This window comes from Artemia sp. Qi Xiang Cuo, chromosome 7 (assembly GCF_049724085.1).
Source record: "Artemia sp. Qi Xiang Cuo chromosome 7, ASM4972408v1, whole genome shotgun sequence".
Classification (NCBI taxonomy): Eukaryota; Metazoa; Arthropoda; class Branchiopoda; order Anostraca; family Artemiidae; genus Artemia; species Artemia sp. Qi Xiang Cuo.
The window spans coordinates 80,096,793-80,109,717 of NC_142800.1; the positions used below are offsets into that span (position 1 = coordinate 80,096,793).

Sequence of the window (12,925 nt, forward strand, 5' to 3'; positions counted from 1 at the left end):
AAACTAACCGGTCTCTATATATGGAGAAAAAAGATGTCAGTGCCGGTCGGTTTTCCATTTAGCGAGCCAATGTGCTTCATATTCTAGAGTAAGCTTGCCGATTATGGGATGGGAGACACTTTTATAAGTTGTAATCACCTCTCTCAAGAGCATGAAAGTGCAACAAAGGGCAGTCTCGATAATAGTAATGCCTCTACCACTCGATGACAGAGAAACACTACATGGTTTAAAACCGAGATCTGAGAAACAAACGGAGCTAAATAATGAAACAGTCCTTCATAGTCTGCCACCAGATATTCCTAAAAACCACCACTCGGTTGCTCAAGTTAAAATAGTGTTGATTTTGTAACAGTACCCAAATTTGGTTTGTTATAGATTCTGCTGAATAAATAGTACTACTTCTAATTCTTCTTTTTAAGAGAACTTTCAACATATTCCGCTTTGTTATTGAAAGTAACGAGTCGACTTCAGATTTATTAAAGCTTACCGAAATCTTTGAATTCCAATATAACTACATTCTTCTCGAAAACCACAAAAAAAACAACTTCCGAATGTGGGTCAATGCGGTCCTCGCAGCGCAGGTGTCGATCTACTGATGCACTGCACTCGGCCGGGAGTGCTACACGTGGTTAGTGAAAAATCGTCCAACATTTCCTATGTTTTCCCCATGATTCCTCTAAACAACCCATTCAAAACTGGTCGCAGTTTTAGCTTTTCTTACAGGGAAATGCCACTAATCCTCGCCCAAACCAAACAATAGCTACCACCAAGACTCGACCACACGCCTCTTCGCTTACAAAAGTTGAAAAATATGCGTATAGTTTTTTGAATAAATGAAACATAATGACAATTAAACACAAATCAACTTTACCTCAACATATTAATAACTTCTATTTTTTGTAATAATAAATTTTACCAAATGACTCGTTTATATTTATTATTACGTTATATTTTATTGATTTATATCATAGTTAATACAATTAATTAACTCAACAAATTTAATTTATTGATTAGTTATACACAAAATAAACAGAGTAGAACAGCAGGTCTGAAAATTATAATCCAGAGATGAAAATGCGACATATATTTACTATCTCAAAATATGGACAAAGTTTGATAATCAAGTATAGTCAATCTTGGATCATATTCACAAGATACAGTCAATATTGACAAGTAAGGCCCGTATCCAGGGATGATCAGGGGTTTTGCCACCCCCCCCCCCTCGTAAGGTTTGTCCGACTCGTAAAAACGCACAAAATGAATATAAACACATTTTTGATACGTTTTTAAACTTTTTTAGTACCCCCCCCCCACTCCCCCGAAAAAAAATCCTAGATACGGCCCTGCTGGCAGGATATAGTCATTGGATCATAAATGGAACCAGATCATTCGATAGGATATACCATCCCACGCTCCTTTTCCTGCATCAATAGTCAACAACATAGTGGGTGGATTAATGTTTCAAAAGAAGTTAGAGGGGGTCAGATTCCAACATGAAATTGTTACAATTTGACAATTTACAAAGTAAAAAGGAATAAATCTTTTGAAATAAATGATTTTTGCTAAAAGAAACTACCCACACAGATTCTGCTTGGCCAGGCTGTTTCTCAGCCCAGACCTTTCTTGTCTCCGTTTCGTTAATTTAGCTCCAGATGTGAAATAAACTTTTGTCCCCTACAATCTTCCTCTCGCGCGATTGATCTGATTTACATTTGCTGTGTTTTTTAATATTTCATACTGATATAGGAAAGTTTCTTTTGTATATATTTTTTTTTTATCTCCACTGTAAACCCCTTTAGTGGGTCGATTTTTCTCTTATCAGTGATTGCTTTTGATTTGGATTATTTTTTTCTTTCCTTTATCCTTTTCTTTTGTGTTACTCTACTATTTACACATATTGTACAGTGGGTTACAAATAAACTATCAAAAAAAGATTACTAATACAACCCGATATATCCCTATTTTTATTACCTGTGTAGGCTTGTCCATGTTTTTCAATTGTTTGCTTCTTTTCCTTCCTTTTTACACTCAATGATCCATTGATTTTTTTTTTAACTAATCTGATAAAATGTCGGTTTTACAAAAAATTCAATGGGTGAATGATTCATTTTGTCTATTTAACGCATCCTTTTTCCCTATTTAATTTTATTGTTGTTGTTAAGCTTTTCTTGATGTTTCTGTCCGTTATTTTGTTTTTCTTTACACTGAAATACAAATTTGGCTCATATGGGCTTGTAACTGTGATTTTTTGAAATAATTATCTGATCCTGTTTCTTAAAATTAAGGAGGGGATCACCAAAACGTGGAATCACCTAACAGTTCAAACTGACAAATTATATGTTTAATGTTTTAGCCTTAGCAAAAATGTAAAAAAGTTTATTTACCTTAAATCCATATAACTTTGGTTCGAGTCCATTCATCATTTTCGACCCCCCTTTTTCTTTATAGAGAATAATAACATAGTTTCAGAATAATAATAGCAAGTGTTCTTTGAGATCTAAAATTAAAGTACCTCTTCCTAAAGTCGTAACCCAAAGTCATTTAAAATTGGCACAGCAGCTTCCTAATTCGGCATCACAATTCAATAAATATTAAAGGGCTTTATATTATCTCCCTGTATATAAGAAGCTAGGGAATTCTTTATGCCCTATGGAAGAGGTACCAATTTCATGATTTTTTGGCTCTAGCAAGTTTTTCTTTTCCAATAGGTGGGATTTCTGGGTTATATACAAAAAATCAAGAGGAGAGGGGTTCGGGCGCGTGCCTCCGCCAGAAATAAAAAAAATTTCCCATCATTTCTAAAATCATATTTATATAATTAATTTATTTTTGCGGTTTAAAATCCTATGCCTTGAATTTTTTTTTTTTTTTTTTTTTTTTTGGCACGTGGGCTTGAGAAGCTGGATCTCAATTTTAAAGTGGAGAAGTGTGATATTTTAGCAGGCTTGAATTATTTAATTAGTCACTAAGAAAAATGACGGACTTCTAGAAAACCATAAATTTGTTAAATTCTAGAATGGAGGAGCTCTAGCTTTTCGATAACACCACAACAACCTTTCAGAAAATTCCTCAATTTAACAAGAACTTTGCAGAGGACGATGCATGTAAGTTATGTAAGACAATGCATTACTATGACATTGGGCGAAAATTATGGAAATTGTAGTATGTATTTGGAATTAAGTGTTTTATTTACCTTCGAATTAACTAATTAGAACTTAACTATGTTGGGATTATTTAAATTGGTCAGAAGTCCCCCCCCTCCCTCCTGGAGAATTCGGGCTTAAACCCGCACTAGAACCTAGTACCAAAATAATTCTTAAACCACACTATCCATTGTCTTTGCTACGAAAAGTTAACAGTTTCCACGAGGGTTCTTTATTAGAGGTAGCTAAATTAAGCTGGGTTGGTTACTAGCAACTCTTCAAACGAATGGATGATGTTGTGTCTCTCTTCGTCTTCTTTGCTTACTGGTTTATTACCTGGACGCGAAACTAGTCGAACCTGGAACCCAGCAGAAGATGCAGCGTCTGCTTCTGAAAAGAAAATACTAGCTCAGAACGAAAGGCATATATATTTCGCAATCTCGAGAAATGATGAAAACGACTAGTTTCCCTTCAAAATCTTTGCAGTTCGACACGGCAGGGATTACTCAACCCCTTCCCAACACGTAATCCTAGTGATAATACACCCGACGGCAGTTTGATGAAATGATCACCAGATACTGTATGGCTCAATCGAAGGATATCAAAAGTCCTTAATAGTAGACTTTTCTTTTGAGCAATCGTCATTTTATTTTATCGCTATAATATATAAAAAATAGAAAAATGTCAGATATCCCTAATAGTAGAACTACTTTTTTGAGTAATCGTCATTTTTTATCGGCATAATACATAATAGATACGTGCTTCTTTAGGCAAGACATTATATGAGTAACATTAAAAGTATCTTTTAGAAGCCAAGCAAGACCAGGGCCATCAAAACCCGTGTACGAATCGGAGTCATCCCTTTAATAGGCCCAAAGTCCAGCCACTTATTCCCATCGAATCACCCCCTCGCACTGAAACAACAGGACCAAGGTATTTTGACATCGTTTTATGGCAAACATTTCTGTGATATTCAAAGTAACCCGACCACTTGTACAGAGAGGGCAATCATTTTCCTTTCAGGTGAGTAGTCCTTTCACATTAAGACAAAGGTTTAGCCCGTCGTCACCAGAGAGGAAATAGATAAGCTTTCTTACACAACGCTAGCATAAGCCTTCAGAACAGAAATGCATGTTATTCAACTTAAAAGGCACAGAAGACAGAACTACTAAATAAAATGAAAATAAGAAGCAAGAATGTCCATGCCAGTCATTATTTAAATGCCCAACATGTTTATTTTAACAAATGTACAGAACAGGATATTTCAAAGACTGCTACTAATTCATCCTTTTTTACATATTCTATCTCTGTCGTTAATACCCCAAAATCAACACTGCAGCCAAAGTCATTACATTACTAGACTACAGCTGCGGAAAGAGCTAGAGATAGGAGTTGATTTAGATGTCCCTAGGGTAGAATGTACATTATTGGTCATTTTTATAGCCAATGTCTACTAAGGAAATAACAACGCGCTATTTCTTTGATCTTTGTCTTTCCAGGTATGTTTGCCTAAGAATAGAACAGAAAGAAAAAGTTTTTGAACTATTTTTGAACCGGACTTTCCTTGGCAAAGGTTGGATCTTTAAAATAATAAATATATCGCAGCACAAAGCCACGTGAGCGCAAAGATTTTTTTTTATTTCTTGGCTATATTTACTTCAAGGGTTGCCACTTGTTGAGTGCCTTGTGACAAAAGATGTGAGCCGTGGTTTGAACCGTAGCTACAGCCCTGTCACAAAGCGTAAGTTATTAGGGAAAGTCTACCAAAAAGGAAAAGCCACATGGAAATTGCTTAAAGTACTACTTATGAACGTCTATATTATTCTAAAAATTCTTTGAACAATCCAACGAGATTTTTCTATACTTGAATTTCTTTTCTATGCTTGTTCTCAGTACGTTCAGTAGAATAGACTTTTTTCTTTTACCTGGGAACGTTTACATTTTGGGCAACGGATGCGTCTTTTTTTTATCAGGGAAACTTAATAAAAAAAGGGAGTATTCGACAAGAGTAATTCAACAGGGGATTTATGGAGAGAATATACAATACGAGCTATATGGGTACTCTACTTTACAACTGTTGCTAAAATTAAACACATAAACGTGGACAAAATGCATATAATTATGACTATATAGGTATTCTATTATTCTCAATTCGTCTAAGAATTATCAATTCTTCTATAATACTTGCGTATTATAGCACCCGACTGTTGTAATTGATCTGAGTAAAACCGGTTTCTCTGTTTGCATTCGGAGATAATTAGCTTAGTCTCAGTGAGATAAACTACTATATAGGCACAATTTAGTTAAACATTTAATATATAGAGTTGGTTAGGTATTTAATATAATGCGTTCTGTGCGGCCAGATTTCCATAATTCTCTGTTGCAGTTTCCATAATTTTGTAAATAAAGTTTTATATTTTCATAATATTTTGGTATATTTCATTAGGATTAACCTAACTTCACTTCTTTGATGTGGTCGCTATCACAGGTAAGTACCTTAATTATTATAAGATGTTCACGATAAATAGGGGGAAAACTAGTGGATCTCGGTCCTCAGCCCCCCCCCCCTTGAGTGCATACTTGATATGGATATGCAGGACCGTATCCTGTTTTTTTTTGGGGGGGGGGGTTTATAAAAAATGCATCAAAAATTTGTTTATATTTATTTTGTTACGTTTTACGAGTCGGATAAACATTTCGAGGGGGGATTCAAACACCCTAACCCCCCTCCCTGAATACGGCCCTGTGGAGATGTTACAAAGTTAAAGCGAAATAAACGTAAAGTCAAAATCTCAGTTTTTTTTAGCTTGAACATGAGCACAAAGACCCTCTTTCCGGTATAGATGCATAACACTACACTACCCTCTTATGCGTAAAGAGCACAAGGTTTTCATCTTCTTTTTTTTAGGTTGGCCATCGTAGAAATAGGGAAGTTAATGAATTTATTTTTCAGTTGAATAACCAATCTCATTTTGAAGCGATGTAGACACGTATCAAAAGGCTACCAAGTCTTAATCTCATCGACTGCATTCAAAATGCATGGAAGTTAGTCTACTTTCCTTGACAATGTAACGGACGCTATGTTGGAAGGCTTATCCCACCCCCTCTTAAATAAAAAAGATAATCGTTGAAAAACAGAAAGAGCTCTGGAAATGGAATTTTGTTCAGATTTTCCCGCATTTTCCCCTCCCTCTCCCTAAATAGGACTAAGCAGCCCTCTACAGTGTTGGATCACTGGAGCAGGCTTATTCTCGAATGAACTGTTTGTCAGGAAGTAGCCAGAGGATTGGGGTTTCAAAAGCCAAAAAATTACACATGTTATTCGGACAAACAGAACTTAGAAAAGCGCTTTGTTTAGGGTGTGCATTCATTTGAAACTGTCTTCTTAAGGGGAATATCCCGTCGAAGTCGCCTGGTAATTCCTGAATGCTGCCGTTTAACAGGTGCACTACATAGTGTTGGCCACAGTTTATAGAATTATCAGTATGATCATACCCTATCTCACCCATTATAAAAACCCGGACCAAGGTGCGAGTGCTCCGGAGAACGTTTTTGCAGATATAAACATAAGCGGCATTAGATCTTTTCATGGGTAGACAAGTCAGATTTCTCTTGGACATGAAACAAGTGGAAACCCGCTATTACGAATAATGCATTTTGTAGCCATTTCTCATTGATTGACGGAAACAGACTAACCCGCTATTGTAGAAATAAGTGGGAGGAGCTTTTTGTTCGTACCGAGAATGAAGACCAGAAATGATCTGCGATAAACTTACTGGATAATTCTATAAACTGTGGTGTTGGCCGATAATTTGATTAAGCGATATACCGATATTTTTACTTTTGATAATCGATATATCGATTTTGATATTTCTGATCAGTTTTTTGCTCAAATTAACTTTAGGTTTTGCCAAAATTCAAAAACAAAATTGTAATTAGAGAGTATTTTGCACAATTTTCTCCGAATTTTGAATAAATACAAACACACTTCCATAACATGAATGAATATCACAAAAACCCTAATTTGGAATTACTTTGGATCAATATAACGAAAAATGCATATAATTATGACTATATAGGTAATCTATTATTCTCAATTCCTCTAAGAATTATATAAGGTTTTTTTCTGCGACAATCTAGAATCCCAACCTCAATTACAGGGTTCATCAGAGAAAACCATTAGTTCGTGTTACTAATATAATCGTGATCCTCATTCTTACCCTTGTGACACACATATCGGATATGATACTGCTAGAACTGTCATTTTTACACTCAAATATCCTATTGCATATGGAGCTGATAATGACAGTGATCAACAGATATGACGACTGTATAAAAAAAGGTTCGCCATGCATGAGTGATGATGAGCACTGGAACCATTCTGGCTTTATTTTTTAGGAACAGTATTAGAAATAACAGGTTCTGAGGTCTTTGTATGCATGTAGGTAAAGAAACTTCTTGACTACTACAGTCCTTGCGTCGGCTTGACACTATATTGCTACAGCTGATTTCGAATTCTAGGTCCCGTATTACCGATCCAAGATCAAACCCACTCTGCCACCACAGGAATTCTGAAGATTTTCTAATCCATGATTAAACTTTGAATTTTGCCTCTTTTTTAACAATCTCAGTCAAGAATCTTACTCCTAACCAAGATTCTAATAGGAAATATGGGAATACCAAGGGGACTGGATTGGGCAATCAAGACTGTCATAGAAAACACAATTTTTCAATCTGGATTTTAAACCGAGAATCCAGATTATCAAGGAAGAAGGTTTATATTAGATATACTTTCTCTACAAAAAAAGGAGCATGGACATCACCTAAAATAGTGTTATCCAAAAATAGTGTCTTCCAAAGTCTTTGGCTCTTACTAATGACGGAAAAAACAAGACATGGAGAAAAAACAAACCTACCGGCAGGAATGTCAGTTAAGAAAAGGACCCTTTCAGGTAATGTGCCAATGGCTTGTGCGATCTGTTGATAGCTCTGGACCTCCGTTTTCATACCAATAGACGTGTCGAAATGACCTGAAAAATACTACACTTTTTTAGGATTTAATTAAGCAAACACAGAAAAGAATTTATAACTATTGCTGCTACTTTGGATACTACATGTATCACTTTCTGGTCAGTTACATTTTAGCTGTTTAATTTCCCTGAATACTTCTCTCAACGCACAAAGAATTAAAAAAAATGGCATGCCACAGGTGCTACCATCCTTCAGCTGTTCATAGAATCAAATTTGTTCAATTAAGATACTTTTTTTTTACCAAAAACTGTAAAGTAATTAAATCCAGGCTTGTTTCTCAACGGAAGCACATGGGGACATTATTTGGTTTCTCATTACGTGAGAGAAAGGGCAAATGGCAAACAAAGATACATTTAGGCTAAAACAGAGGTCTTCAGTTCTTTTACAGGCCTGTGTCTCCTTAGAATCTTAAATCACTATTTCATTCTCGGTTTAAATAGACTACAAGTTTGTTTTGCAGACATACAAATTTATTTAGGTAATTTCATAGACATTGCTTCCTAAAATCCACCCCAGAATCCCTCTCTCGTCTTCGTCTTAAATCTTTTATCGCACCTCCTGATGTGGTTTTACCTCCCATTTCTTGTAACCACAGTTCAAAACAAACGAGCTTCATCGAGTGATAAAACGCATTTAATGCCAATGCTAGTAAACCTGGTGTTAAGTTTGGAATAATGGCTATAAAGAAATGAATATCAAAATTCACATGCATTTCCGGAAAAAAAAATTCAGAAAATAAACACATTTGAGAATTATGAGTGAATATACGCGGTCATAGTTCAAATACGCGCATTTTCAGAAAGTTTAGATTTTCATAGATTCAATACATAAATTTTTACGCCCCATTTCTCGACAGAATTTCCAACCAAAGGGAGGATATAATTTGTTAATTCGCAGCATTTAACATTTTAAAATATGATTATATTTTACAGATTTTACGGAGTATCAAGGAATTTTGCCGAGGCAGAAGAAGGGTGTTTCAAACCGACAAAGCTGCGATTTCAGGCTATACAACTCCTAAATTTTTCGAGCGGACGCGTGCTTTGAGCTGCTCTTCAGGAATTTCCCCAACTTTACACTGCGTTACATCGTATTCAATTTTGGAAGGTTAAGCCCATTCTTTTGAGAAACATTTAACTACAGTCCAAACCCAAATAAACATTGCAAAAATTCCCCAAAAAAGTGTAAAAAGCAGACGCATTCTTCTGATTAAATAGTCCTTTTCGGTTAATCATTGAAAGCCAATTAATTATATTTATTTAATTATTTATTATTTACTTAATAATTAAGATAATTTCTTAAACCACATTGGCCTGACATCACATAAAGAAAGAAAAACGAGCAAAAATGGGGTTTTTATAGGCCAAATGACGATACTGAAAAAACAAAGCGAATATTTCGAGAGGACAAACGCCTCTCTTCTTCAGCGCGAAACGAAACGATGTATCAATAAAAGCCAAAAATTAAAAGAATTAAAACCAACTACCTAACAACCATAAAAGCGAGTTATTCGCCAATATCCGCGATTTGCACAAAATCCAAAAAAACATGAACTGCCATCGACGGATACTAGCGAGCAACTGATAAATGAAAGGAATCAATTCATTCACTCGAAAAAATAAAACGAACCTGCAATTAAATAAGTTGGAAAACTATGTCATTTGATTTCGGATTTTAATTAAGGCATTTCTTGCAGACACCCTTTGAGACCTAAGGGGTTGTTCATGTGTGTGATTAGATGACTGGGAAAGTGGTTCAAGGTTTATTTCAGGGATTACTAACGTATCAGCTTCTCTTTTGAGAAAACCGAAATATGACTCGTTTATTCTTAAATCACCGGAATCTCTGTTTAAAGCTAGACCTAAATGTTGGTATTTATAAATTTCAACAGCTTCTCTGTAGTGCTGGACAATACCTTTATCATGCGAAATAAGACTAGCTTGACTAAACAAAATAGTATGGTCTGGTTTTTCAAAAATGTGCTCTGCAAGGGCAGAGTCAAAATTTTCTCGTTTTTTCCGCTTTTTAAGTGTATTATTAATTGAACTAGAATGCTGGGTTAATCTATCTGTTAGTCGCTGATTTGTTCTTCCGATATACCAAAGACCACACGAACAAGGAATTCTGTAGACATCGGAGTTTTCACCTATCGGTATAGGGTCTTTACCTTGATAAATTTGGGACCTGATAGTTTTTCTGAGTCTATAATAAGTGTAAATGTTATTTTTCCTTAGATTTTTTGAAATGTGGTCTGAAATTCCTTTAATGTATGGGAGGCCAAGATAAACTGAATTTTCTCTTTGATTTGTGTTTTCTGTGCAACTATCTGATAATCTTTTAATGCGTTTTGTAATTACAGAATTTATTAAACTAATTGGATAACCATTCCCAAATAAAATATCTCTAAGGTGGTTGAGTTCTAAATCCAAGAAACGTGTTGAACAAACTTTCAAAGCTCTATCAACTAGAGAAGTGACAACTCCTCTTTTCACAGCAGGAGAATGATTGGAGGAATAACTTAAGTAACGGTCATTATGTGTGGGTTTTCTTTATACACTAAACTCGAAACATGAATCATTTCGGTGCACCAAAACATCTAAGAAAGGAAGACGCCTCTCTATCTCTGATTCCTGAGTAAATTTCAGTTTTGGATCCAAGGAGTTGAGCAAGTGAAGAAAAGAACCCAGAGACTCGTCACCATGCTCCCATAAAAAAAAAATGTCATCTTTAAAACGAACCCAAAATTCAGGTTTACAAGAACTTTGCAAAATAGCCCTTTCTTCTAGGTCTTCCATGAAAATATCAGACTGTATTGGAGAAAGGGGGGCACCCGTGGAGAGCCCATATTTCTGTCTATTAGAAATGCCTCTGTAATGGAAATAAAAAGAAGTTTTGTTACAAAGGGCTGTAAGCAAAAGAAGTGTCTGATTCGAAAGAGTAGAATTTTCTGATATAGATGGGTTAGAATTAAGTTTTTGCTCCAAAAACAGTTTTTAGGGGGTTACCTATATTTACACGAATACGTCAAGGTTTTGCCCCACCCCTAAATTTTTGCGAATTGCCACAACTAGCCTAGAACTAGCCACCCAGTAGAACTAGCCTAGTTCTGTTAGTCAGCAGACGCTTAATACACTTATTAAGGAGGCTGGGAGTGGGATCATAGAAGATGGGGGATTGTAAACCGTATTTAGTGTTTTCGACTATGATGATAATGACGATAAGCTTTGAAGCTTTCAAGCATTTCCTCTTTAGGAATGGCACACAAAGGGCCAATTTGGGTGCCATATAGCACTTTATGATGGTGTTAAACATAAAAACGACTTGGACATAAACATTAGCTTTCAAATGAGCCCTTAAATGGCTCTATATGATACTCCAGTACCCCACTTGAGGCGGAGAAAAAAACATCAGCACTTCCCTTGCAAAAGGTATTTTCCTTTTTGGCTGCACTTCTGCCGTTTAGGGTTTTTGACCGCGACAACTCCAAGGGTAGGCTACACTTGTCGTTTTCATCTGGCACCACTTTGAGGGGCTTCAGACACTTTCTCGAATTTTTTATAAATTAATTTTTGCAACAACAACATACTATTAAAATTAATCGGATTAATATTAAACCGAATCAGCTACAAATGGCAATTTTTTGTCACTAGACATTTTCTTTTGAACAAGCGAACAGTTTCCATTATGGCACGATTCGCACATAGGTCTCTGGAGAATGCTGGTGACGGGTAATCCTTTTAATTTAGGTAGTGGTCATTAACAGCCGATTAATAGTAGATTTGAAATGAGACAATTTAGTGTAAGTAGAGTCTGCTCATATTAGAATTACGGGTTGTAGTTGAGTGGGTCAAAACGTGATTGGGGTTTTAACAGGAGCAGACAAGCATGCAGGATTTTTTCTTCCTGTCAAGGAGGGGCAATCTTATTTGATAATTTAAATAAGAAGCATCTAGAAATTCGGGGATATTTAAGATTTCAGTGGTCCAGGCCCAAAGGACCCCTCCTGTGTACTGACTAGGAATATATGACTACACAAGGAAAAAATTATCTTTGGCGAAAACGCCTCAATCTCATATTTGAAATTGGCAGGATATGGACACGTGTACGCAACGTGTCCATATGGACACAACGCGTCCAAAAGGTAAAGAAGTTTCATTAAAACGGGAAAAGGTCCAGGTGGGCATCTCTGGTCTCAGCAAACCAACAACAGCCGAAATGAAACACTAACTTAATTTTTGCTCTCAATCCACGTCTTCATTTCGCTTTTTCAAGCAGGTGGTATAGTTATGTCAAAACATGGCACACCTACGCAAAGAAATGCTGGTTCATCCCTGCTAAGGGCTATGCCAATCAGTCACTGGTGCCCAATTAAATAACGAAAATGAAGTATGTAAAAGCGAATTTTACCCCTTTCCGTGTATTGTCGTTTGTAAGTTGCTCAATTGTGTCAGAAAAAAACGGAGGGACATTATTTCAGATTTAAATAAACTAAAATAAAAACAATTCATTTTTTGGGACATTGCAGACTAAAACGGAAATGATTTTTTTTCACTCAGATGTCTTAAGGCCAGGGGCGTCCCGAGGGGGGGGGGTGGTGCCCCCTCAAAATTTTGTGTCATTCGGTAAAATTTTCACCGAAGGCGAAAATTTCGGCAGAAATTTTTAAAAATAGGCCAAAATTTAGCGAGATTCTTGATTTATGCTGAAAATTCAGCATAAATCAGGTAGCGACTCGGTAAAATTTACGAAGA

At 36.0% G+C, this 12,925-nt stretch overlaps 1 protein-coding gene across 2 annotated transcripts in view; it reads right to left on the minus strand.

Annotated features, from left to right (window-relative positions):
* Positions 1 to 1,330: 1,330 nt before the first annotated feature.
* Positions 1,331 to 12,925, minus strand: part of Enoph (enolase-phosphatase E1) — a 35,988-nt gene continuing 24,393 nt past the window's right edge. Inside the window, exons 6-7 of one of the 2 annotated variants that reach the window (XM_089091736.1) lie at positions 8,060 to 8,183; positions 1,331 to 3,533 (exon numbers count right to left, since the gene is read on the minus strand). In XM_089091736.1, coding sequence (XP_088947862.1) covers positions 3,394 to 3,533; positions 8,060 to 8,183 — 264 coding nt within the window. In that variant the 3' untranslated portion in view covers positions 1,331 to 3,393. The remainder of the gene's footprint in view (positions 3,534 to 8,059; positions 8,184 to 12,925) is intronic. The other variant, XR_016141972.1, reaches the window with a different exon arrangement.